Raw genomic sequence first — 27,989 nt, 5'->3', positions numbered from 1 at the left:
GGCTCAACTCGATGTGAATACGGTCTAAAGTTAACAAATTAGATGAGAATAATACATTTCTGTTGATTGCATAATCGCAACTTGGCAGTTTGGTAGGGTGTCCGAATTTTTTTATTAAAACGAACACGTATATTTTTAAAAGAACACGAAAGAACTATTGATGTTATGAGAAAGCTGAGTAAATGAGCTTTTTGGCGATATAAAGCACTTCAGTTCTTACTCAAGATTATTTAATTGAATGACAGTTGAATTTCAGAAACTAAATGTTCGACTTTTTTTTAGGATGAAGATACATGTTTAGTCAGTGAATAAATTAAAATTATACCAGAACACCAATTTTAATAGATGCGATTTTTTTCTGAAGAAAATTGTCTTTCAACTGATGTATAATGTTTGATGTTATCATGTTGTTAACAAAAATCCTGTGATATTTTGTCATGAAGGTGTATCTGAAAGTCGCCATTTTATCAGCAATTCTTTGACCCAGTTTCTTTTGGTTCTATTCCATACATTTGTTGTATATATTTCATGTCTTGTACATCATTAAAAAGTCCCTTTCAAAAGCTTTGAAATGATAGGCTGTACACTATGTATCAAAAAGTATAGAGAGGCTGCCAAAGGAATAGCAACATGTAGAAAAAAAGTTGCAAATGTTGACCCCTTTCCAGTGATGTGTTGACCTCGATCAGCTGATGACTGCATTTGAAAATATGTATAAGTTTCATTAACTTTGTTTTGTAGGTTCTGTAAATAACAGTGAATTGACAGCATTCAGTGATGATTATAATGACTTATCATCTACTTTCCAATGATTTTAGATATTTAAACAGTATTTTAACTTATTTGATAGGCTCAGTTTATCCATTTAAATGGAGGGGATTCCAATTCAAATAATAAGGTAATCATCATTGATGGAAAAAAACAAAGGACTTAAAACTGTTTTAAATACCCAAAAAGACTTACTTGTAATGTGTGGGTTAGTAAAAGATTGTACATATTGGCATTTTTTATAGTATTCCTCTTATTTCTTTCCTTACATAACATTGTACTTACAAAGTTCCAGAGTAAATTCCAATTTAGAATAAACTGACACTTGCTTAGGTTGCACTTGATCATGGCAATTATAACTGTTTTCTGCTACTACACTGTATTTCATTTTGTAATTGATTTCATACTGCAAAATATATTCCCTTCATTTATTTAGTGCCATCTACTTGCTGCAGTCCTAGGCTAAGGCAAAATAAAACCAGAATGTACCTTAATTTTAATTAAAATTTTAAATTTTTTTTTGCCAAAGGAATCACTGTATTACATTATTAAATTTCCTCATGGAATACAAATTTTCAGTCTTGTTACAATAATAATGAATGCAATGTTCTGCATTGGTGATAAAACCATCTGTCTAATCAGCAAATTTGCCATAAAAAAGACTGTGTGGTGGCTTGTTGGCTATATAACCATAACTGTCTTTAATCTGATCATTGTTTAAGTTTCATCTTTTCCCATAATCTTTGTTTGTCCAGAAAGCCAACTTGAACATTAATCTTGCCAGTCCTTTAGCTTTTTAATCAGTCAGGGCTGATCAGGTCCGTAGCTAGGGGGGTTAGGGGGGGTGGAGGGTTCAAAAGAATCCCCCCTTTTTGCTGGGAAAAGGCTCACTCTAGGTAAATTTGATGTAAGAAAACTAAGGTTTCTTGACAAAAGGTCCACATTTACAGAAAAAGAACTGCCCTTTTGCAATTGCTGGCTAGGGGCCTGCTGATTGTACAGAAAACTTCCTTGTGACTAAAAATAACCAAATGTTATAACTTTTTCAGGATGAATGAAAAATAAGAAACTAGTAACGCAGTACAAGGCACAGAAATAGCCTTGAAGACAAAATAATAGAACGAGATGAGTGTCAAATCTGATGAGTCGCAGGATCCACTGGATGTGCTGCGACGTAGGAAACGAGAAAGGGAACGCAAGAAACTGGAAGAAGAAACAGGACAAAGCAAAGCTAAGTACCTATGGCACATGTTGCGAATGTCCATTCGACCTACCATAGAGGCTCTAAACAAGGCAGATATCAAGGAGGTAGAGGTCAGTCATGGAGTCCATCACAGTCGGAAGATTGCTCACAGAGGAGTCATCAGCCACATGGTTTTCAATAAAAACAAGAGGGTGAGCATAAGATTTAGTGATTGATTAATTTAAGGATTTAATATAAGGATGGATTAATTTGAGAATCAATGATCAGATTTATTATAGACAAGCCTGAACTTCTTAAGTCCATATCTGTCCCATTTTTATGTACAGACACAGATGTGTCTGTACATATTGCCATCACCTGCGTCTGTCGTCGCCGATGCCGATGCCGATGCCGATGCCGTGCACTTTCCTTGTAAACACAATAAGTGGAGGGCAGTTTTACTTTTTGGCTTTATATTTACAGAGCTGGTGAATATTCATAAAACGCAGGTCAAGTTCGAAAATCAGCATGATCGGGCCATTATTGTAGACGTTATGCTGTTTTTTCACTTTTCAGCATATTTTTCACATTTCCTCAGATTCAATTCTTAGGCATGTTAACAGTCTCATTATTAAACTAATAAGATACGTAAAAGTTTTTGTTTGACATTTCCTGCATCTTTACAACATTGTTAGTTGCTTTTGTAAAAATGATGGTAAACTTGTTATCATGTATTGTGTAATAAAGTTTCAAAAATGGAAATAAACTCATATCATTGCAGTTTGTCAGATTCAATCATTCACTATGTTCAGAATCTCAGAATGGAAGAAATTGGACATTTAACACTGCTTTATTGATATTTTTCCCATCTCATCAATTTTCTTAGTTGATCATATAAAAATGGCAGTAAACTGTTAATTTTGTTTTATGTTAAAAATTGTTAAAAATGGGAAAAAAACATTTCAGAACAGTGCTGTCTTGTTTACATTTTGGCATTTTCAAGTTGTGACTTTGAAGTTCCATGGGCCTGAAGACCTTTGCTAGTCACATTTTCTGAATATCCATGATACTAATACTTTATTATTAAAATTTGATGGTCATTATGCTGTTAAACATTATGTAATATTGCATCAAAATTTGAAAAAAACCTATTTTGGGCACTGCTCCCATGATGACAATTTAAGAAAAACCATGTCACTTACTGTTCTCAAACAGTACAGTAAATATGTACAGATGTGTCAAAAATGTGTCTGTACATATTGCCATCACCTGCGTCTGTCTTTGCCGTCAGCGCCGTCACCGGCGCCTTGCACTTTCATTGTAAACACGATAAGTGGAAGGCAGTTTTACTTTTGGGCTTTATATTTACAGAGCTGATGAATATTCATAAAATGCAGGTCAAGTTCGAAAATCAGCATGATCGGTCCATTATTGTAGAAGTCATGCTTTTTTTCACTTTTCAGCATAATTCACATATTGGCATTTTCAAGGTGTGACTTTGAAGTTCTACATGCTTGAAGACCCATGCTAGTCACATTTTCTGAAAATCCATGATACGTATATTTTATTATTAAAAATTGACGGTCATTATGCTGTTAACCAATATGTAATATTGCATCAGAATAGAAGAAAACAATTATGGGTGATGCTGCCATGATGACCATTATGGGAAAACCATGTGACATATGATTGCCAAATGTTCAAAAAAGAAATGCAGGACTAAAATGCAGCCTGGGTTGGAAAAGTAGTCTAATTGGCTTCTTTTTCTGGAAGTTATACATTTTCAAAGTGTGAACTTGAACTCCCATGGGCCTGAAGCTTGTTACATGTTTTACTTACATTGGTATTACCTGTTGAGCATAATTAAAATTTGATGTTGAATTTGCAGTTTAACATAATGTACTTTTGCATCAGAATTGACAGTAGCCTATTTTGTGCATAGTTATTTCCTGCTTTTTGTCTGTACATTTGACAGCTTTACTGCCTTGTTATTTTTAAAATACCACTGAAATGTATAGTTTTATTAAAGTTTGTGACTTTTTAATTATGTATATTGCTACATATTTATGCTTGGGTGGTCTAATTGGATGTGAATCTTTTTTTTATTTTGAAGGAGTATCTTACTGTGGAGGGAAACCTGATACGCATATTTAAAGGTGATGGGAGGAAGAAAGATGTGGTGGAGCCAGAGGAAGCTATCACCAAGTTGTGTTATGCCTCCCAGATAGATCAGTACGTAGGATGGACCTATGGTGATAAACATTTGGTGGTAAGTTTCCAGATTTGTAATTTAAAAAAAGGATCAGCCAAAAGAGGTATCATTTTCAAATACTGACTTTTTGTAATGGTTGCATTTCAGGCAGTTAATTTATGTGGAAATGACAAAGTTAACTGTTTTAATTCTTCTTACTCTAGTTGATGGGCAGTGACTTTGAGGTACTGTCTGTAAACAAGGCTTTTACAGATGTGGTCAATCTTGTGTACAATGAAAACACCAACGAAGTGGTCAGTGGAGAAATTGGCTGTATAACTGTAAGTACACTTTACCAATGTCTTTATTCGTTCATATTTCATAGTAGGAAAATTTATTATATTTTTGATGATCCAGAATATGCACAGATTTTCACATGATGATTTTAAAAAAGTTGACTCCAGAGCATTTGTACATTAAGTGATATTCACCACATAATTAATTCTGACAGAATGTGCTGATTGAATGAATTTGTTAAATCTCTTCCCACAAAAAAATAAATAAATAAATAAATAAATGAAAATAATGAATCCTATATTTTTACAAAACCTATTCTCAGATTAGTAATGGACTGAAATTTTAATCTAATTCTTACAACTCCAGTCTTGGGTGTTTCGTTATGGCAACAGACATCTGATCCCCAGGAAGACAGCCAAAGCCGAGAAGATGGCTAATGAACATTTCTCCATCTTGGTCTTGGAAGAGACACCTAGCAGGTCACAGAAATGTTTTGCTGCAACTGGCACAGGTGTTGCAGTAAGTACAGCCTCTCCACTGAACACTTCTTTTTGTATTTTTCTTTGTGTTATGATACAAAAATTAGCCACAGATTTAAGCTCTCATATATTTTTAATATGAATCTTTTATTTACATTCAGAACATACAAATTATCTCATTTAGGTATTGCCAATTAAATGTAATGAACTGTATGTGCTTGAAATACAATAGACTCTCTATAATTAATGCACATCATGTTAGCACCATGACCTGAAAATCTGTCCTAGTTATTCGAAGATTTGTTCATAATTCCATCTTTAATTGCTCAACAAAAATCCATTCCACAAAATCTGTTATCAGGTGGTGAGTTATGTGAAATGTCCTGTATTTGATTATAAAGTCTTTTTTCCATTAGTAATAATCATCTTTGTGTTGCCTTGCAGATATTTAACCTGTTTGAGGGCAAGTTACTGGACTGTCAGAAGGACCTCCATGACCGCCAGATCACCTCTCTGTGCTTCTTTAACCCACTCAAATACCTGGTCACTGGGGCCAAAGATGGCTCAAGTAAGTACTGGACTCTTGTGTGTGACAGTTTATCTGAGAAGTGTCTCATATTTATGTCTGTATTTTTAATCCTCCAGGTGACCAGACTCATTCAGTGTCAGCTGTGTTAAATAATGATTAAAAATTGTGTGAAGATCTTTATCTCATATCATTCCAATGAATAAAATGATAATAATGATAATAATATGTAAGTTAACAGTATACTTTTGATTTGGATATTGATTATTTTGTAGTCATTTTATCAGATGAAATTTTCTATTAGATTAAACTAAAATAAGCATATTTAAAGAATTAAGATTAACATGTTTGATGATGAATCAAACATAAATAAATTAAAATGGTTAACTCTGTATCTGACACTGACATTTCTGTGTTCCAGTCAAGGTTTGGGATGAAACTTGGCACCTCCAGCTGGTGTTTGTAGGACATAATAAGCAGGTGTCATGTCTGAGTGTCTATCCGTTTGGGCCTTTTATCATGTCAGCCAGCCATGACTGTAGCATTCGAGTTTGGAGCCTAGAGACATGTGATGAAGTTGACAGGTAAGTTGGCATGTCCTGTGCATTTTCCCCTTTTTCTTCTTCTATTTTTCAATTTTGTAAGATTGACTTTGTCTATTTTCATGGTGGAATTTCCTGTACTTTAAAGTGTAAGATAAATGTAGGTCTAAAGTTATATTTTATATCCCTTTTTCACTGATGAGATTTTTCCAACTTTTGTTGGATTTCCGATTTTTTCAGGGTCATTTGGGTCATTCTTGTGAATTGTGTAAGTCCCATGAATTGTGTAAATCCTGCTTTTTCAGTGAGGACAGGTCTCATGCCTGCTTTCCTGAAAGTTTCATTTTTCAGTCTTATTTGATATTGCACAATGTAATATATTTGATTTTACAGAATAGAGACCAAGCAGCCAGTGACAGGAATGGGTACTCTTATCTATGAGAATGACTTCTTCAGCTACTCCATGACAGAGGTTGACCTCTGGAACATACAGCATGTGCATGCACTGCACACTTCTGTGGGGTACAATACAATACAATACAATACAATACAATACAATACAATACAATACAATACAATAAAGTTTATTTCATGTCGGAAAGAATGAAAGTACAAACATTAGCTGAGTAGCTATTTACCGACAGAATAAGTTAGATAATGATACAATGTTTACTACTACTATTTCTAACTACTTCTATTGATTGAAATTACAACAGGAAAATAAGGCCTAGCAGCTGACATAGTATGATACATGTAGCTGGTAATTAATTAATTAATTAATTAATTAATTAAGTTTACATTGAGACATCATCATTTCAGTTTAAATTTATCATTATCCATATACGTTGCAGAGATAACACTTGCACTTAGGTCCTTCCCATTTTTAAAGCATTGTTTTCACTTCATTCAGACTAACACATTGTTTGATTTCATTTGGTAGATCATTCCAAATTTTTGGCCCTAAGTAGGATATTGATTTTTTCCATATGGCATAGTGCTAAACCTGGGTATGTTTAGAACATCATTCTCTCTAAGATCATAGATTGTTTCTCTCCTCTGAAAGAGTTCTGACACTGCAGGAGGTGCAAGGCCATTTACAACTTTATATATTTCTGTAGCCAATATCCTTAGCCTACTAATGTGAAGAGTACTTAATCCTCAAATTTAGTAGATCATCATAAGAACTAGCATAGTCGTTGTATACAAAATGAAGGCCCCTTTCCTGGATTTTTTTCTAGTTTTTTTTTTTTTTTTTTTTTTGTTTGTTTTGTTTTTTTGTATTGGCTTCCCCGCAGAAATGCCACACGAGTGGGCAGTGATTAAAATTTGATGCAGAGTTTACTTGGAGCGTCCAGATATGATGGCAGTCTTCTTAATACATTTAACTGGCAGGCACTTTTCTTGCAAAGTTCAGATATATGCTTATCAAGGGTGAGCCGTAAGTCAAAATATACTCCTGGTAGCTTGACACTTGACTCTGACCTAATGGATTTGCCATCAAAAATGAATTCCTCAGATACTTCTTCCTGCTTTTTTCCAATTACATTGGCTTGAAACTTCTCTGGATTTGCTTCCATTTCATTTGATGTAAACCAGTCTTTTGCATTTTCTGAATCCACTTGAAGATCCTGTTTCAGGGTATACAGATCAGAGCTACCTGTTAGGCCTTCATTTACAATACACATTTTATACCCATCTTTTCTGGGCTCTTTTAGCCTTCTGATTAGTATAAAAATCTTTTTTTATTGTATATGAGAAGAGTACACCTTTCTTTACATGACATGTATCATTTGATACAAATGGAGTTTTTTTATGACCCTTAATGTCATCTCATGCAATATTAAAATCAAATAGATTGAGACACTCTGTGCCATAAGGGGTTGATAATACTTTACATTTTACCTCCTTCAAGGAGGTTATGTGTTTGGTTCAGTTAGTTTGTTTGTCTGCTTTCAACATTATGCAATAAATCATGGATGGATTTTGATGGAATTTTCATGATAGGCCACAAATGGGCCAAAGAACAAATGATTAGTTTTTGAAGGTGAGACAGATAACCATTGAAATGGAAACACACACTCTGCATTGAAGCTATTAGAAAACAAGTCATAATGATAACAACTTGACCTATTTTAATGGTACATGTGGCAAGCTGTGACCTGACCTACTGTGTTACACATTACATACCACCACCATGTGTCAAAGCTGCACAAGTTACATCTCACATCCAGGGGCAGGCACCCTGTGTTGAAGCTATGCAATTTGTTTTAATTATGTCTTGACCTATTTTTATGGTTCACATCACGCACACATTCACTTGCCGCATTGGATAGAAAAGATAATTACATGCAAAGTTTCCATCAGAAATAAATACATGTAAGCTGTTGAGAAGATTTTATATATTAATAATAATGAAAATTCAGTTTCCTTGGCAGAGGTCTGTGCTCTCTGAGTGCTTTTCTAGTTTCATTATAATTTCTTTTAAGTTAATAATATCTGGAATTTATTTGTATTACCCAGGTTTCGTGTCCAGCACATCAAACCCACAGATCATCCCAACCAGCCAATCAGAGCCACTCTACTATGTAAGGACTCCAGTGTGCGCATAGTGGCTCCCTCTACAGGGGATGTCATCACCACATTGCTGATGAACCCTAAGCGTGGAATGGTGGATGCTGCCTATGCTTCAGCAGAAGGTGAGACTGTTGGTTTCTTCTTTCTTTGGGTTTTGAATATGCCAAAGAACATTTAGTAATGATTGAGTAACCCAAAGTGTGCGAGCATTTTACATGAGAAATTGTTGAAAAAGATATTTTGTTGATATATCTTGAAAAATTAGTTTTCAAATATTTTTTCTTGGCTAGACAAAAATCAAGGTGATTATCTGCATGTGAATGCAATACTTTAACCCTTTAGTTCTCAGATGATAAAATTTCAAAAAGACTTTTATTTTCAGTTGACTCTGCACATAAAAATTAAAATTCTTCACATATGTTCTCAAAATTTTAGTGTAAAATACCCTTATACAAAGCTGAAACCAACTGATTTTTGCTTGTTTCCCCACAGATGCCTTGTTTGCAGTATTTGACAATGGAGACATTCTGAAGTGTGATACCACCACCAACCCCATCACAGTCAGGATGGAGTGGGAATGTAAGGACCCCTCAAGTAAGTAGTTAGAATGTTTTCATTGATAGAATTTTCTTTGGTGCCTTAATTTTCCTCTGTGTTACTTTTTTTTAAAAAACTTAATGTTAATGTTTTCAATGGAAAGTGTTTGTGTCCTTTGGTCCTGTGGTCAGTGTGTGGACTATAACTAATGACCCTGGTCCTGTAGTCAGTGTGTGGACTATAACTAGGTGACCCTGGGTCCTGTAGTCAGTGTGTGGACTATAACTAGGTGACACTGGTCCTGTGGTCAGTGTGTAGACTGTAACTAGGTTACCCTGGTCCTGTGGTCAGTGTGTGGACTGTAACTAGGTGACACTGGTCCTGTGGTCAGTGTGTGGACTGTAACTAGGTGACCCTGGTCCTGTGGCCTGAGCAGAAGTGTACTTAATTCTTTACAAGTGTACATTGCCCTTCTATGACATACACACCATTTTGATTATATTCATGTTTAAGGGTTATTTTTCCAGAGGTCTTAAATCATCTATTAGTATAATATGAAAATGGATTTGTAGTACACTTACATGTAATTGACCCATTAGAGCCTGCGTCATCAAAACAAACGGCAGCCATACTGGAGGGAGACCGGAATCGTCTGCTGCGCATGAACAAGCCATGTCTGTAGTTCAGTTTTCGTTTTCTGTATTTTTTTCATATTTAACCAAGCAAAATGATGAATTACTGCAGGGTATTTGATCGAGAGAAGGTAACTTACTTTACAAGCGTTCACAGACTGCCTGCAGTGGTAAAAATCCATGGTGAAGGTAAAAATCCATGGTAAAACCATAAACGGAGGAGAGACGGCGAGGTGGCTTTGAATCAAGACTCTTCGGAAAAGTAAAGGATAAAACTAATTTATTTTGTAGCAAAGAATGAAGAGCCAACTGTGCAGATTTACCATAAAAGAAAAAACTGTAGAACACCAAAGACCTAGGTGTGTACGCTTGGGGCGCACGTATATATTTAAAGTAGTGCCCAAAAAGTGTGGATGGAGAGTGTGTTAATTTGTTAAAACGTGTGGAAATACCAAGCAGGGTTTCGACTTTTATAATGAAGACTCACCTATTGCCTTGGGTGTAATTTGTTATCAGTTACGGTGCTCTCTAGATTTTATCGGCTGTCACCTACCTCTTTTATACCTGGTTAGCATTATTCCCAATTAGTGTCAAGGCTATATTTGTACTGTACACAGCTGAGCTGGGCCAATTAAATCAATTACCTGTATGAAGTGTATTTGGAAGTTAGTGGCTTAATTTTCGATTTGGTGTAGTGATAAGAGTAATTTTATTTTGCAAGTAAATTCTACCTCAGGTGTAATTGACATATAACTTTAATAACCTCATGAAATAATTTTGCACTTTCCTCTGTAAAAATGTTAAATTCTGCTCCTTTCAACTGTCATGTTGTAAGTTATAATATGAATAAAAATCACTATTGTTATCTTTCTATTAATTAAGATTTTCATGTAGGAAATTGATCAGGCATTTCCCACCAAGCCACACTGATTGGGTGCAAGTAAATTATTAAAAAAAAAAAAAAAAAAAAAAAAAAAAAAAAACCCCGAAGCTTTTGATGACAGGTACAAAAGGCAGCTAGATGACACACAAGGTAGAAACAGCAAAAATATTCCTAGATCTCTGTGACCAGCTGAGGAGACAGGATCTGAACATCAGGAGAGTGAAATCCAGTGCATGACAGGAGTTATTTAATTGAAGCGACACTCAGAACTCAGCATTTCATGTTCACTTTTATTCATACAAAATGTGCACTTTTCCTATATGTTAAAGCAAATGGTTGCAGAAATCAATTCATGAACTGAATTATTATTTTACATTGGACATCATAAATACATGATTGTGAAAAATGCCTTGCTTCTGTGAATGACTGAATAATAATAAAATCCTAACAATGTTGCTTATATGAATGGTTGCATTCATGGTGAATATAAAAGTCTCTCAAACAACAGTCTCGTTACATGTACTTTCTAATGAACCAAAATGAAGTACAAGAATGTTGAAATAATTTTAAAAGTTGATGATCGTATAGAGCAAATGTTCTGCATACTTTACTTCTGTACTGTATAAACAATAGCATCTGAAAATCCCCAATTTAGTTAGGCTTTACATTAAAAAAAGAGAACAACAAATACCTGATATTGTAGTTTTAAAGTAAATTTAAAATACATGAATTTTGTTCACTGAATACCTAGCAAAATATTCTCAATGCAAATGGTATATAAAATTTTATAAAATCAGTTTGATACAATACTTTTTATGGCAGTAGATGTATTTTGAAAACTTATTTACAACACAACTCACCAGCTTTATTTTGATACAAAGGACACGTCTTTTTCATCATTGACATAGTTTCTATTGCTCCATTGATATCAAGTGTACAGTCCCATGGCAAATTCCCATTCTCTAAGTCCCACTTAAACTGAGGTTTGAGGATATTTGTAGTGCCTAACAAATGCTTCTGTGAATGACTGAACTAATAATAAAATGCTAACAATGCTGCTTATATGAATGAACAACAGTCTTGTTACATGTACTTTCTAATGAACCAATATGAAGTACAAGAATGCTGAAATAATTTCTGACAGCTTCACGATGTAAAGATAAGTCATAACTAACAGCAATATTTCATGTCATAAGACAATCATACATTCTTCCTTGAATCCACAAGGGTTTATCCTAATGATCAGCTCAAATTTTTTATATCTATCCTTTATGAAAACAGTTGCTTCTATTTATGGTTAAACTTATGATTACACATTAAACTCTCTCAAACTATAACTGTTATTACCCAATGAACAAGAAAAATGAAGTACAAGATAACTGAACTATCTTCTGACAACACGATGTTGGGTAAGTAGCATTTAGTAGGATTTCACGTTTTTAGACTGTCTTGAGTTCATATCGGTCGATCCCGCTGATCAGCTGAAGCCTCAGCTTGTATATATCCTTTTCCCTTTGGTGTCCTTGATCGTGATATGAAGTTTACTTTATTTTATTTGGTTTACCTATATTTACGCTACTATTCCCCGTCGTTCATTCCCTCCAGCATGGCCGCGGGACTAGTGTTACGGAGCAAATATGACGTCACTGTAATCGGTTAATACCCAAGTGTTATGATACAAGACAGTTCATTGACTCCTTGGCTAATTTTTAAAATTCATTTATTTCTTTGTTTGCTTGTTATAGAATCTTATTAATTGTTTTCACAGAAGCTTGTAACTACCTGCTAGTGTATGAATACGTGGTGGACTCAGTTCTGGAGGGAGGGGACTCCTGGCTGGGAATGCTCAAGTCCATCACTACACAGCACCTTCACTCCATCACAAACCAGGAGACCAAGAACACGGACAAGACACTACTCCTGGGGGGCAGGAAGGATGGCTTCATTTGTGTCTTTAATTGGGACACAGGGGCCGTAGACTTTGAAATAGAGGTACAACTTTTGCTAGAGATCTGATATTTATTCCCTTTACTGGGCCTGTGACTAAGTCCATTGTTAAATGGTTAAGTTTATCATTTATCATTTAAAAAACTTTTAAAAGATAATCAATCTGTTGCATGACATCCCCACTTAGAGGTTCAGTGGTCACGGCAAACTCTCCTCTTTTATCAGCATGAATCCCCCATGACTTCTGCCGCTCAGGGTGAACAGATCCAGATAGCTGTACACTAGTTATGTAAAAATTATCCTTTATTCTTTAAAATAAACTGGTTGCAAAACCTTGAATGCTTGATGGTTTCCCACCTGAGCACAGGGATGAAAGAAAAGATAAGAAGCAGTCATTGTAATAGTTAAGTAATCTGTAGTATTTGTAATTCCTTGCACAGGCTCATGGCAGCAGAGGAGTACTGAACATGATTGCTAATTCCAAGCAGGACCAGCTCATATCAGCAGGGAATGGTGAGGCACAACCAACACAATCTTACAAGATTTGCTACTCAACTAACACAATTTTACCATCTTCCAACCATTACAATGAACAGCAACAGTGTTTGGATATAACTTTTTGTCATATAGCCTTATTGAATTTCTTTGCAAGTTCTGAATTTTGAATAAAATCTGTATCAAACATGTTCTATTTTTTTTCCAGACAACATCATTAAAGTGTGGCGGTTGTTCCCCTATGCTCAGGAAGCTCTTGCTCCCCTGATGTCCTTCTACTGTGCTCAGACCCCAATACACATGTGTGTGATGAAAGGCAAACTGGGGGTGGCCTTTCAGGAGCACACTACCGCCACTTATAGTGTGGTGGTCTATGATCTGCAGTCAAAGAGTAAGACTCTCTCTCTCTCTCTCTCTCTCTCTCTCTCTCTCTCTCTCTCTCTCTCTCTCTCCTATTACTCTAAATTCTGATTTCGATTGAAGAAAATATATAAAATTTGAAAGTAATTTCCCATAATAACCTTTCAGGACGCTATGACCACTCCCCTGATGATGACCACTCAGATTCTATAACTGGAGTGACCTGTTGTCCCAAGCTGAAACTGTTTGCCTCCTCCAGTGTGGACGGAACTGTTAGGATATGGAATGAGGAAAACAAACTACTCAGGTAAACAAGTCAAACAATAAAAAAGCAACTAAAAAAAAAAAGGACGAAGAAACAGTAGTACAGTCTGGCAGAAATGAAGATTTAAGGTAATACTATACACATTTGAAAATCTCCCAAATTCATTATTTATTTATTTTCAAATATCCTGGAAAGTTACTTATCTCTAGGAATTCAGCCCATTGAATTCAAGTACAGGAAATTTTGCTTACTTATTTCTCGATGAAAATTAGATTTAGCCAGAAAACCCCATATAGAATGCATACAGGCTTTACAAAAATTAGTACAGCTGATTTCACTGCTTTCAGTTTAATGCAAGGCATGGTCTTCATGAGTACCCAAAACTCCACAGTTTATTATTGACTGTATGATTATATTTATTTTTTACCAAGATCTTCTATTTTCAGGTTAGTCAAAATGAATGCTGTTCCACTGAGTCTGGGTTTCTGCAGTCCCAAGGGAGACTTGTTGGTGGGAATTGGAAACCATTTGCACAAAATTGGATATGCAAGCTGTGAGTAGGACAATGTCAGATACCAGGGCAGGGGAAGGTGAAGGGGAGGGGGGTGCTAGGAGAGAGTGTATTTTGACAGATGTTCACCCTCCTCCCCCACCCCAAACAATCTCTAAAATCACTTGTTTCCATAATATAATATGAAAATGTAAATATGAAAAAAAAATACTTTATATATTATATATTAATGTAAGTGAAAACAATATATCTTTCAATTTCATTTTTTCCTCTTTTGCATTGGTTGCAATTTTATGAAAGGATCTCTTAAATTGCATATGTCTACAGAACTGTATGTAAATTATACAAGTTGTATTACAGACATGCCAAAATTTCTGCGCTTCAAAATGGTAACCATAAAGTATGCTGAAGAGAAGCCAGACCAACCCATTCCTTTTGATGAGGCTGTGGTGAGAAGACTGCGAAAGGAGGACATCCTCAGACTGAAGGCAGCTCACTCTTCTTTTAAGTAAGTTTAATTAAATTAATTAATTGATCAGTTTCTTCTGATAAGTATTGACACACTCACAATACATTGAATCTAAACAGGATAAGGATTTTGCCCATCATCAGATGATTTTCATTTCTGATACACAATATGTTACAGTCACTCAGCTCAGTCTGCTCAAAGATATGACAGAAGACAAAGCACAAATATTACACAAAAAAAAAATACAAATCATAAGATAAAAGATGAAAAGAAAGGGGGAGAAAGAGAAAAAAATATGTAGTATCTTAAAACTGCTCTTAGACGAAGAGAATGAAAAATTTCAGCGATGAAAGTTGCCCTCCTTGCACTACATTTATGGTAGTAAGTTTCTTTTTTTCTATTTCCAGGTTTACTCACTTTATGGATGTTCTCAGTAATGAAGAAGAGGAAGAAGTTATGATGGAGAAAAGACTGAAAGAAAAGGTACGATTTATTACATATTACAATGATAGATATTGCGCGGTTACATATTATCATAATTGCTATTACAATACCTTAATACAGTTATTATAATAATTTTTTTTACCATTTGTTCTTTTCAATAATAAAATTGGAGGTTCAGTACCTTCTCTGACCTCAATGGGAGAGAAGACTGATATGAGGCCTGGAGAGGTGATCAAAATTGTACCGTATTTTCCAGATATTTCGTCACAGAGGTTAGGGAAGTAAAAGAAAAAAGTGAGAAAAAAAAGCACCCCCTTGTTATCCTGAGGTTGTAGGAGATCATGTGATAGTAGATATTATATTTTATATTCGTGTCACTATTGGTGGGACATAGAACATAAACCTGATCTTGTCTTCTTAGGCTTTTGCTGTGATTGACAAGAGGGAGGAGGAGCTACTGAAGATGAAGAATGGAGAAGTAAAGTCATCCAGGAAACCCAAGAAAACACCTCTCACAAAGAAGATTGCATTTGAGAAATACCTGAAGATATTTTATGATAGGCCACAGATCAAGGTAATAATGGTGATGGAATACTGAAGTGTTTAATCAAATGAACAAAATTATTTTGTTTTTAATTTAGTGATATAGGATTGCTTCATGTTTGTGATTATTTATAAAAAAACATGTTCTAAGGAAATTCTAATGAATGAGAACTGAAGTCATGCTTTGTGATGTACATGGAATATTTTATTTCTTTGTGTTTGGTTGTTATACTTTTAATCCCTTATGAAAAAGTCCTATAGGATCCTATAAGATCCTATAGGATCCTATAGGAAATTGGGCCAATTTCCCATAGAATCCTGTAGGATCTTATAGGATCCTATAGGACTTTTTCGTTAGGGATATGTTCTAAAGTTTCAATGTAATGCAATTACCAGTATTTTTTTTTAATGATTTATACAAGGTCTTTAAAAAATCAGTCAGAAAAAATTAAGATTGCAGGACAATTCATAATGATTATCTTAGTAAGCTTCCATAATGCCTTGAATGATGGATCAGAGCATTGAGAAAATAACTATGAAGTAAAAAGTTTAGCTTTTATGGATGATAGATGATGAATTGTAATGGTTTGTGTTCAAGGTGCCCCCTGATAACATGTATGAGGAGGATTTAATCAAAGAACTGGCTGAGGACAAAGGATCTGAAGGTATGTCTATGGTTTCCTAGATGCTCTAGAACTATGCTTTATATTAAGTCACATAAGCTACATTGTAACAAACAAAAATGGATTGATTGGAGGATAAATATAAAATTTCAATTTCTACACAAACTTTGAAAGCCTACTTCTGTGAAAGCTTTCATTCGGGCACCCGGGAATTCACTGGCCACACTGTAATGAAGATGTTTCTATGACTCTGTCCCCAGTGCAGTTCTCACAAGACTGGTCACTGTAGAAAAAGGTCCCTCTTTTTGTAATTTTGATAATTATTTCATCATTTGTTTAAGCATAGATATTCTGTTTTATGGTTTTAGATTGATGCAACACTGGTGTACAATATTGCAACAACACATTGCTTTAAATTAAATTTTAGCCAGTTTTAATGTTTTATTTTCATGCAGATCCAGTGGAAAAGGGTATGGTTATCAAGCTTAGGTCTTCAAACTTCAAACTTCATCTCATTGATAACAATAGCTTATCAATGTACTGCATATTACTAGCTCTTAATTATTATAGAATGCCAAATATCTGTAACAATTCACTTTGAACTCATACTGCATATTCCTATAGCTGATAAGTAGTATAAAATGTTTAATACCTGTAAAAGTTCAATTTGAACTGGGGTATTTTTTAAAAATTTAATCATTTCTTCAGATGCTTTATTTTTTTGCTATAGTTAAGGTTGACTTTTTTCCTTGAAAATATGTTTTTCCCAAAAAAATCTTAAAACTTGCATTTCTGACTATCCTAATAATGTTTTTTTGTTAACTTCTTGATTTTGAAATATTTGTTGAATGTCCTGTTGTCTGTATCAAATATGACAGGTGGAGTTGATGTCATATCAAAACAGCAATATTACTTAAAATAATCTCTTGTGCTTTTGTTGACTGTAAATAGCTGTAAATAGATCCAGTTTGATTCAGATGACATTAAATCATACGGTTACATGCATGGATGTCTTGATGTGATTGATATCAGAAACTTGTGAAAGATACCATACATTTTACACTGTCAGTTAAGGAATATTTAAATGTAGTATATTGTTCATCCGATGAAATCACTTTACTGGCATGTACACAAATTCTTGCTCCTTTTCATTTCATTTCTGTGATATAATATTTCATTATTGTATTATGAACCTTTCCATAACAATATATTATAAAGACATTTCTCCCTCTCCCTCCCTCTCCAGCTGAAGAACCATACAGAGATGAATATGGACCCACAGGTTTCTTCCCTGCTCCTGACGCTGCTGAAAAATATGAAATGGGAAAGAAGATAGAGGAAATCAAGGATGAAATGGAAAAAGAGAAGGAAAAGAAGGAAGAAGAAAAGCAAAAAGAAGAAGACACTGCTGGAAAACCTCTCAAAGCACAGTATCCTATCAACCCATATGGTTTTATACCCAACTCAGTGTTGGTCAAGTAAGTGGCTCTCTCTTTTGTACAAAAATCCCCAATCAGTTATATGACTCTTTGTAAACATTATAGTGCTATATAATTTATTATGAACCTGTAAATTATTTATACAGCTCCAACTGTATGTTTGTTAAAGTTCCATTTTGTTTCTGTTAAAGATGCTGTTATATAATTGTGGAAGAGTGACAAAATATTTTTAGCACGTTTTCAAGTTTTTATTTTTATTTTATTTATTTATTTATTTATTTATTTATTTATTTATTTATTTATTATTATTATTATTATTATTTAATGCATGGAAATTTCAATTTCATTGCTGAAGGACTTATTTCTAACAAGCACAAAAAAGGTTAATGACACTAATTCACTAATTTACACCAGGTTTAACTTATACCAGGACATAGTTCAGCAGATGAGATGACTGAATTATATAGAAGACCAGAAGGACAGTCAGTTTTCCCTATGTCAGGCCATCAGAGTGCCTGGCTTTAGAAACAGGCCCAGGTTTTACCTGTTGGGCCTTGAACTTGGAGATAATAGCTGCCTGAAACATTTCTGTAACCTGTGAATTGAAAAACTCACTTTATCACGTTCCAGGCTCCTGTGGCCCAAGAGAGAACTGTTGGTTCCCAAAGTGGATCCAGCTTCACAACCGTGGAGACCCCCAGAATTAACTGCAGACCAGTTGGCTAAGTTGGAAACCAAACGTAAAGTAAGTCAGGCCAGCTCATTGTGGGATTTAAGAAGTGCATGAGGTCCAGTTGGTTTGTTTGGTTGATTGGTTGGTTGGTTGGTGAGGGCAGGGCGGGCTACAGATATTAATTGCATGGAGTTCTTATGCATGGGGTCAATAGTGGTTTATGCCATGGACTGTGCATGTGGACCCGGAGTGCTCCTCAGGCTCTTGGGGTCATCGGTCACTTTGCAATTCCAGAAGAGAATGATACACAACTGCAAGATTGAAACTTGATAATCTGTTGTTTTTTTTTTATTAATTTTATGTGTATAATGTTATAACTTGACTTTTGTTGTCCATTTGTTTGCAGAAACTCAATTAACATGAAAATGAAATAATTGGTTGTACTGAAATATTAACATTTCATATTAAAATTTAGATAACAGTAATTAACATGTAAGATTATTTATCAAAACAGAAAATGTTTTAATGTTTTACAGCCTGAGTATGTTTTAGCCTTTAAATATACTAGAGATTTCTCCTGTGATGTTTTGTCTGGTTTTGTGTCTCAATGTTCCCGAATTGCACCTGTGTGTGTTGGTTTTTATATGCACAAATTGCACATTTTAATGTATTTTGTAATGCACATTTGCTTTTGCACCATGTTAGTCATCAGTGTCAGCGTCCAGTTGGCCAGATATATATTCTGACTGGGGGGAAAATGAGGTAAAAAAGAAAATGTTGATGCACAACCTGATGTGGAGTGCAGTGATGTGTTTTAAGGAAATATCTGACTAACCCTTTAGTGTCTGATTTTGAATTAAGTGGTATAATTATCAAACAGAATTGAATATGATGAGTCTTTTTCAGAATGAAAACTCTTTTGAGAGATTTAGGTATTGCATGAAACCTTAAAATGTGGAAATTATACTTTTATTCTGGATAATACACTATTTAGATTTTGAACAATTGGAAACTGAAGGGTTGAAATATTTCTGACTTGAGTGCAAATTTTGTGTGCTGTGGAAATTATAATTATAATATAATTTTTATTTAGGAACAGTAATTAGAAATTGTAATACTTGTGACTATTTAATCATTGCTGTTTTAGTAGATAGAAATAATGCCTTCAGCAGTAGATGATAACAGTAGGGCATTAATCAACAAAATATTCTGTCAAAGTTCAAAATTAGAAATTGATATAATCTCACCTTGAAGTAGGCCCACTATGGAAGCTGCACCATATATATATTCTGTGTGATGCCCTGTGTCATGTGTTGTCCATGTATCTTTCAGGAGGTTCGCTTTAAGACTACCAAGGTAGTGTGCTATGATATGCTGTGTGATATAGGGGAGGGGGCCTTTTGGGGAAATACCCAATTTTATGCAAATAAAGGGTTTCAAATTGATTTCATATGGGATGAAAGCATTCAGAATTCATCTGTCAGAATGTTGTATTTGCAAATTTAATTAGCTGAGGGTTTTGGATTGGACTTCTGTTTGATTTATGTATGTTGTCTCTTATTTGTTTTTGTGTGTTTTAAGTTCTCTCTGTGTATAATTACTGTCATTAAGAGGATAAAAAGCATGGTTGATACAGAAATAATGTGAAATAAGTATTGTTTTACCCCCCCCCCCCCCCCCCCCCAAAAAAAAATCTTCATCATATGATGATGGATTGTTTGAATTGTCTTTTAACTGTTGAAATTATCAACATGCTAAGGCCACTTAAAGATACTGATATTTGTTAAAGACAGCTCTACATTTTTGCACCAAAATAAAAAAATTTCACAGTGACAACAGTTATCAAAGAAAATGCATGCATTTCAGTCATGTTAGAATCAAAATGATTTCATTCTTAGCCACAATTGTTCTTTTAATAGTATGATGTTGATGCAAGCAGATTCAACTTTTTTTTCTCTGTTCAAAACAGAAATCTGAGATTGTATCATAATGTAATTTTTGACTGGATTTTTAGGCCAGACCCAAAACCTCAGAGTTAGGAGACACGTCCAGGAGCTTCATTTTTGAAGATGATGAAAAGCCAAAGAAGGAGGAACCGTCTGAGATGATGAAGAAGATGACTGAACTCATCGAGAGGCCCCCAACACCCAAGGTAGTGTTCTTATAATGATTTATAATATTTATTACCAACTTTTAGAAGGATTAGTTGTATTGTGACACCCAATATCTAAAGGAAGTAGAATTGGCATTTCAAGATATTGTGTTTGTGATTATTATAGTTATTCTGTCTCAACCCAATGTTTTTGCCACCTTTATTTATACTGTATCAATATTTAACCCTCTTGAGAATAAAGATGTTTAAAAAAAAATGTTTTTCTACAAACTGCCATTGTGTCAGAACATAATTGCTGTAGGAAATCCTGGAATGGATAATACAAATGAAGCAGCTTTTATGGCTCTAACTCAGATACATAGCCATATATTTTATACATGTAGCACAGGAACATAGGCTGAGAAATGTGCTTGGGTGGGTTATCTGTACTGCCTGTACTCATCTAGATGCTGACTGAAAGAAAAGCTAAAAACTAATAAAATACTGGAAAAGCCGGCATTTTGTACCCTCCCCTCAAAAAAGTATGTCTTTCAAACCTCTCCCACAGCCTATGCCCCTGCAGCATATGAAATGACTTGATGTTTCAACATGCCTTTTAAAATGGTATTTCTTGGCTGGGTAATGTTGCAGGAGACTAACCATCAGATTCATCTAACAGCTTCATTTTGTAATGTTAGAATGTGCAGTTGGCTGTACTATAATAATTTTCAGTAATTTAGATCGTATACTAATCTATATTTAACCCTGAAATGAAAGGCAGTTTCACAATATTGCCTCATCAGATGAAAAACATTATACCCTTTTCCAACATGAGAAATTCATGAATTAAGAATTTGTTCATTGTTTTGAGTTATTTATTTACTAATTTAGAAACAACTAGCTACTCCTCATAGATTGGAAGATTCTGTCCAATCTGCCAGTCCAGTGTCTCCTGTTGCTGCTGTCCTATCTCAGGTAGTATGGTGACAGGGTGGAGGGGGATATGCAGCAAACATCCAGCCTTCCAAGAGTGCATTCATTAGTTGTTCCTTATGTCAATCTCTTGTGCATTGTTACACTTAGCGCGCTGTGCATAACAATGCCTCTCTCCTTGTGCAGAAAATAAAATCTCCTGAAATCAGGGAATATTTTGAAAAATCATGTGTAGCACAGGAACCTTTTTAAAACTGATAACCTGACTGGGCAAGAGCTCAGGGCTGCCAAGGTGGTGTCACTGGGCAATCCATTCACTGTATCTAGGCAGCCCTGGTGGTTCCCAGTCCATTACCTAGGGAGCAGCATAATCCTAGGCAGATTTACTCATGATTACATGCAGCTAAATTTCCTACTGCATTGCTTTCACACAAATCAAGAAAGTTTTTGAGTTCTTTTTTTTTTCGTTAAATTTTCCTTTTTTTTCCTTTTAGTTGATATATATCAAAATAAAAAAAAATGCTTTTGAATACTAAATTATGCAATGATCAAGGTTTCAAAAACAGCTTTTTGCTGGCAATTAAAATACCCCGCTTGTGTTAAAACAGTAAGGAGTACACAGTGTAGAGGGCATGTACATATATCATCCTATGCACAGTATAATGCACAATATGATATATTATTCTTTTGTCACATAGCAGTGTGCATTATAAAAAATATATATTCCAGTAAATCTATTTATTTCATAGACCTCAGGCCTTTGCTTAGACACCTTTCTAAGTTGCATTATCGTATTATTTTTCATTCAGACAGTTGAAGTAGAGGATTCAGTTCAGGTACAATTCACTGACCTTTAAAAGGTCAAGGTCATGATGTTCACCTCTGTGTGTGCACATTCGTTTTACCTCTATTTCTTGACTACATGACACAAGTTACATGTAGTCTTTACTTTTATCATTAAAGACAGACAACATGCATTAGACTATTGCATAGGGTTAGGTTTGAAGCCAATTTTTGTTAGCGTTAGCGCTGGCGGTACACATCGTTCCGCCGGCTCCGCCAGCTCCGCCGGACGGCTACCGTTACCGCTTCTTCTCCTAGATGGTAAGGGCCCCCGTACCCATCTCTTGGATTAAGGTCACCTATAATCTCAACTCGTTCCACGTAAAATTTGGGCTTTGTCCGTATTGGGGTCTAGGTGTGGCACTCATTGCAATGCACCCTTGTCTAAAAATGGCAAAATTAAATGCTAATTATCTACCCTACGGAAGGAATTATGGGAAAAATTTCTACAGACGGCTTTCCTAAAGTCTTATGTGTAGATTTCAAATATGCCCTTGGATTTGACCTTTGACCTTTTTTTTCAAGATCAAATGGGCCAAAATTTTCAAAAAAATGAATTTTTTTACGAAAAAAAAATTGTTTGCCCTGTTATTCAGACACCACACAGACTTAACCAATAATATTATTGGAAAGTGTTACCCTTCAGGTCATCTTTCATCTCCATGAATTTGGGGTCAATCGGTGCATTTTCACAGGAGTAGCGGCCATAAGATACCGAAACTGAAAACTGTCTCTAATTCGGGAACTGTTAATGCTAGAGACCCATTCTTTATTGCATTTTGTAGAGCATGTAAAGCCCAACACTGGATATGGTCTCCATTTTTTTGTATTCCATACGGTTTTCGAGTTACGCTGTATCAAAAAGTACATATTGGTGGTGAAAGCAAAATGTACAGTATGGTAATGGATAATAAATTTTGAACTCCGGAAAAATAAAACATAAGGCTTGGCAAAGCAGACAACTTGTGGTCAAAAATGACATTATTTCATCAAATTTGAACTTCTGGAACTTCAGAGCACCTCCCATTTCAAGAATTTTGACCAAAATGACCTTTTCTTAATTTTAATTAATTTTTTCTGTAGGAAATTTATGGCACATTATGGTAACTCCAAAATTATAACATTTAGTCCCTTATATCTCCAAAACTGGCAGAGATAGGTCCATAGTTACTATTGAAGTTGAATAGGAAGTCATATACTGGCAATCTAACTGTGACCTTAAAATTGACCTTTGACCTACTTTTCACCATGAACTGAACTTTGCAAATTTTGCTTTCCTTTTATCTCCAAAACTGGCAGAGATAGATCCATAGTTTCTATTGAACTTGAATAGGAAGTCATATACTGGCAATCTAAATGTGACCTTAAAATTGACCTTTGACTTACTTTTCACCATGGACTGAACTTTGCAAATTTTGGTTCCCTTTTATCTCCAAAACTGGCAGAGATAGGTCCATAGTTACTATTGAACTTGAATAGGAAGTCATATCCTGGCTTGACCTTTGACCTACTTATTATCATGAACTGAACTCTGCTTATTTTTTTCTCTTTTAACTCCAAACCTGGCAGAGATAGGTCCATAGTTACTATTGAAGTTGAATAGGAAGTCATATACTGGCAATTTACTGTGACCTTGAAATTGACCTTTGACCTACCTTACGATGAACTAAACTTTTATTGTACCATTTTTAGTTATATATATTTTTTGCATATTTTGAAAATTCTTGTTGATTGCATTTTTACAGCTTGTCAAGCACAAGACTGGTGGCTGTGTCCCTTATTTTGTGTATGTGGGGGTCTATACGAATGCGCTTACTCCAGCTGGTGGTACAATATTCGGAGGCGGTATCGCCTCTCTGATCCTCTAGTTTTATTTGTGTCACAAGAGATCATTTTTGATTATTTTAAAGGGATAATAGTTCATTCGTTTCGACCAAAAAATCAATTTTCCTGGAGTAAACAACAATTTTCCCATACTTACCAATGGTTAATAAATCCATTTTTACATTCAAAGTTAGTCCCTGGTTTTTTGTTAAAATCTCTTAGGAGATTTTAACAGAGTATAGCCATCAATGGAGGTCACGTGGTTTAAAGACAAGCTCAAATATAAGAATTTATAGCAATAACTGCTGTTTTTATGGTAAAACAGAATATATTATATTTCTATGAGTTATTCACAATGTTTTTATTGTGAAATATAGATCTCATACGAAGAGTTATTATCCCTTTAACTAATTCCCATTGAAACTAAGCTTTTCAAACCTACAAAATGAAAAAATTAGAAAACACTATTAGACTAATTATTTATCTGCATTTCAATACTCAACAGAAGTTTAGGGGGTAGAAAGGGAAATATCAATTTTCCCACCCCTTTAACAAATTACAAAGCTTAAGAGATTGAGGAACATGGAGAGCAAATTTATGTCACATATGAGTCTCAAGTATGTTTTAAAAAACTCATCATTCTCTGTTTTTCTAAGTGGAATGACTATAGTTTTCTTTCTACCTCCCTTGGCACCACCCTCACCATTCTTTTCCCATGTCTCCATCTTGCCAGCTAAGTAATATCATCCCTCTATTTCATTCAAGAATAACTTGTCAGACATTGTGAGATCTCGTACTTTGGAGGTCATATTTGGAGATGGAAGCTAACAGTTTCGAATGGGTGGTCCAAAATTAAAATATAGAACTCAGTAACAGTTTTATGGGTCTTATATTCTCAACAGTTTTGGATATGGATATACTTTGGCAAATATGGGAAAATGCATTATTTTGCTATATAAAGGTCTGATGCACTTTGTTGGTCTTTAACTTATTATTTTATTAATCTTACAAAAGAGATGCCCAAGAAAGACTACAATTGCAAAGTTTTGGTTTATGTGGAGCAGTGATATTTTACAACTCAGCAAACTATCCTTTTAGGAAGCATTTTGAAATTTGTTCCAAAACAAATTTATGAAAACATATTACAATTAAAATTATAATACTTTATTGAGCACTTAAATGTGTACAGACACATGCTCTCTACATGGCCAACTTTACATACATGCATATATTATACAATCATGTTGGTGTGCAAGTAGTCTTTCTTCACCCGTGTGTCAGAGCTCAGTGGAAACTCGTACTCTCTGCCATCAGAGTGTGCCTCTGCAGATAGCAACAAGGTGTTTCCAGTGCCCTCTGTAACTCTGGGCATTGCTATCTATGCAAATTCTTGAATTGGCTGTTTTTTATCTGTTATCAACTATTGCATCCTTTCAGTGCCAGGGCACAGGGCATATGTGGCAGTGATTGTGTGTGGAAAATATTGTGAAGTTTGTTGGACTTGGAGATTTTTCAGTAAAAATGTGTGTGTGTGTGTGTGTGTGTGTGTGTTTAAAGTAATGGTAACATTTTGACATGAAAACACCTGTGCTAATCTGAAAATGCACTAGGGTAAGTTTTACAATTACAGTTGTGATATTGTGTTAGTTATGATAATATAATGCTTGTAAGTATGATATTGCGTAGAAGTGTCTGGTAAAGGGAATGATGCTTGGTATATGTGAGGGTATTTTGGGTGTTACAGTATATTAGGTATGGCTGGCAGTTTATTAAGTTACATGCAACCTTGCTTGTGGCTGGGCTTAGAAGCTATGATTTTGCTTTTACATTAAAGGTCATTTTTATAGTACTTTATAACTGTGATTTGTTCATTATTATGTTATGTTAGGATTAAATTCAACATTGCTGATAAAGATTTTAACAGTATTTAGTCTTAATTTGTAAGGATGCCTTTTTTTAAACTGTACTACAACTTCCACATATGTATGAAAGGTCTCACTGGTTAGCATTATGTATTATTTGTTATTTAATTTTTAATTTGTAGACTTTATTAATAGATACACTACCACAGTTATGTTAAACCTGATCTCATCACACCACATGGGCAGAACTCTCACAGAATCACAGCACATTTAGCTGATCATGTTCTTCATCACAGAGACACATTTTACTTAGTGGCAGCAAAAGGGGGCGGGGTCCCACCAACTTCTTAAACATCTATAAAGGAGTGATTTCTGCCTTTTCATGTTTATTTTCACTTTGTATGCACTAAAAGTTGGGAATGATGCCCACAGCACAGTGTAAGGTTTACACCAGTATCTGGCCACCTTATGACATTGCTGCTAACAGCACAGTGTAAGGTTTACACCAGTATCTGGCCACCTTATGACATTGCTGTTAACAGCACAGTGTAAGGTTTACACCAGTATCTGGCCACCTTATGACATTGCTGCTAACAGCACAGTGTAAGGTTTACACCAGTATCTGGCCACCTTATGACATTGCTGTTAACAGCACAGTGTAAGGTTTACACCAGTATCTGGCCACCTTATGACATTGCTGCTAACAGCACAGTGTAAGGTTTACACCAGTATCTGGCCACCTTATGACATTGCTGTTAACAGCACAGTGTAAGGTTCACACCAGTATCTGGCCACCTTATGACATTGCTGTTAACAGCACAGTGTAAGGTTTACACCAGTATCTGGCCACCTTATGACATTGCTGTTAACAGCACAGTGTAAGGTTTACACCAGTATCTGGCCACCTTATGACATTGCTGTTAACAGCACAGTGTAAGGTTTACACCAGTATCTGGCCACCTTATGACATTGCTGTTAACAGCACAGTGTAAGGTTCACACCAGTATCTGGCCACCTTATGACATTGCTGTTAACAGCACAGTGTAAGGTTTACACCAGTATCTGGCCACCTTATGACATTGCTGTTAACAGCACAGTGTAAGGTTTACACCAGTATCTGGCCACCTTATGACATTGCTGCTAACAGCACAGTGTAAGGTTTACACCAGTATCTGGCCACCTTATGACATTGCTGTTAACAGCACAGTGTAAGGTTTACACCAGTATCTGGCCACCTTATGACATTGCTGCTAACAGCACAGTGTAAGGTTTACACCAGTATCTGGCCACCTTATGACATTGCTGTTAACAGCACAGTGTAAGGTTTACACCAGTATCTGGCCACCTTATGACATTGCTGTTAACAGCACAGTGTAAGGTTTACACCAGTATCTGGCCACCTTATGACATTGCTGCTAACAGCACAGTGTAAGGTTTACACCAGTATCTGGCCACCTTATGACATTGCTGTTAACAGCACAGTGTAAGGTTTACACCAGTATCTGGCCACCTTATGACATTGCTGCTAACAGCACAGTGTAAGGTTTACACCAGTATCTGGCCACCTTATGACATTGCTGTTAACAGCACAGTGTAAGGTTTACACCAGTATCTGGCCACCTTATGACATTGCTGTTAACAGCACAGTGTAAGGTTCACACCAGTATCTGGCCACCTTATGACATTGCTGCTAACAGCACAGTGTAAGGTTTACACCAGTATCTGGCCACCTTATGACATTGCTGCTAACAGCACAGTGTAAGGTTTACACCAGTATCTGGCCACCTTATGACATTGCTGCTAACAGCACAGTGTAAGGTTTACACCAGTATCTGGCCACCTTATGACATTGCTGCTAACAGCACAGTGTAAGGTTTACACCAGTATCTGGCCACCTTATGACATTGCTGCTAACAGCACAGTGTAAGGTTTACACCAGTATCTGGCCACCTTATGACATTGCTGCTAACAGCACAGTGTAAGGTTTACACCAGTATCTGGCCACCTTATGACATTGCTGTTAACAGCACAGTGTAAGGTTTACACCAGTATCT

The 27,989-nt window shown here is 35.4% G+C and overlaps 1 protein-coding gene and 1 long non-coding RNA gene across 16 annotated transcripts in view; both read left to right on the top strand.

Annotated features, from left to right (window-relative positions):
- The window catches only part of LOC106173403 (WD repeat-containing protein 97), a 35,671-nt gene that overhangs the window by 926 nt on the left and 6,756 nt on the right, over nucleotides 1-27,989 (top strand). For 3 of the 15 annotated variants that reach the window (XM_087011451.1, XM_087011453.1, XM_087011452.1), the window contains exons 2-27: nucleotides 1,818-2,163; nucleotides 4,065-4,220; nucleotides 4,367-4,483; nucleotides 4,806-4,958; nucleotides 5,363-5,486; nucleotides 5,866-6,028; nucleotides 6,380-6,508; nucleotides 8,507-8,682; nucleotides 9,053-9,154; nucleotides 12,381-12,604; nucleotides 13,000-13,072; nucleotides 13,263-13,445; nucleotides 13,583-13,721; nucleotides 14,126-14,232; nucleotides 14,551-14,698; nucleotides 15,067-15,142; nucleotides 15,525-15,677; nucleotides 16,245-16,311; nucleotides 16,725-16,739; nucleotides 17,516-17,747; nucleotides 18,339-18,453; nucleotides 19,087-19,143; nucleotides 19,714-19,737; nucleotides 20,396-20,533; nucleotides 21,365-21,448; nucleotides 22,216-22,242. In XM_087011451.1, the coding sequence (XP_086867577.1) occupies nucleotides 1,894-2,163; nucleotides 4,065-4,220; nucleotides 4,367-4,483; nucleotides 4,806-4,958; nucleotides 5,363-5,486; nucleotides 5,866-6,028; nucleotides 6,380-6,508; nucleotides 8,507-8,682; nucleotides 9,053-9,154; nucleotides 12,381-12,604; nucleotides 13,000-13,072; nucleotides 13,263-13,445; nucleotides 13,583-13,721; nucleotides 14,126-14,232; nucleotides 14,551-14,698; nucleotides 15,067-15,142; nucleotides 15,525-15,677; nucleotides 16,245-16,311; nucleotides 16,725-16,739; nucleotides 17,516-17,747; nucleotides 18,339-18,453; nucleotides 19,087-19,143; nucleotides 19,714-19,737; nucleotides 20,396-20,533; nucleotides 21,365-21,448; nucleotides 22,216-22,242 (3,252 nt within the window). In that variant the 5' untranslated portion in view covers nucleotides 1,818-1,893. Of the gene's footprint in view, nucleotides 1-874; nucleotides 899-1,817; nucleotides 2,164-4,064; nucleotides 4,221-4,366; nucleotides 4,484-4,805; nucleotides 4,959-5,362; nucleotides 5,487-5,865; nucleotides 6,029-6,379; nucleotides 6,509-8,506; nucleotides 8,683-9,052; nucleotides 9,155-12,380; nucleotides 12,605-12,999; nucleotides 13,073-13,262; nucleotides 13,446-13,582; nucleotides 13,722-14,125; nucleotides 14,233-14,550; nucleotides 14,699-15,066; nucleotides 15,143-15,524; nucleotides 15,678-16,244; nucleotides 16,312-16,724; nucleotides 16,740-17,515; nucleotides 17,748-18,338; nucleotides 18,454-19,086; nucleotides 19,144-19,713; nucleotides 19,738-20,395; nucleotides 20,534-21,364; nucleotides 21,449-22,215; nucleotides 22,243-27,989 lie in introns of those variants that run through there. The other 12 variants (XM_013554532.2, XM_087011458.1, XM_087011454.1 and 9 more) reach the window with 12 other exon arrangements.
- On the top strand, nucleotides 9,936-11,072 carry LOC147762117 (uncharacterized). The gene is made up of 2 exons (XR_015333990.1): nucleotides 9,936-9,991; nucleotides 10,624-11,072. It is a non-coding gene; the product is annotated as an uncharacterized LOC147762117 (long non-coding RNA).

The sequence above is a fragment of the Lingula anatina genome, chromosome 4, assembly GCF_051362555.1.
Source record: "Lingula anatina isolate TDL-2025a chromosome 4, LinAna3.0, whole genome shotgun sequence".
Taxonomy (NCBI): domain Eukaryota; kingdom Metazoa; phylum Brachiopoda; class Lingulata; order Lingulida; family Lingulidae; genus Lingula; species Lingula anatina.
The sequence above is the reverse complement of the archived record's forward strand: the minus strand, read 5'-3'. Positions and strand labels throughout refer to the sequence as shown.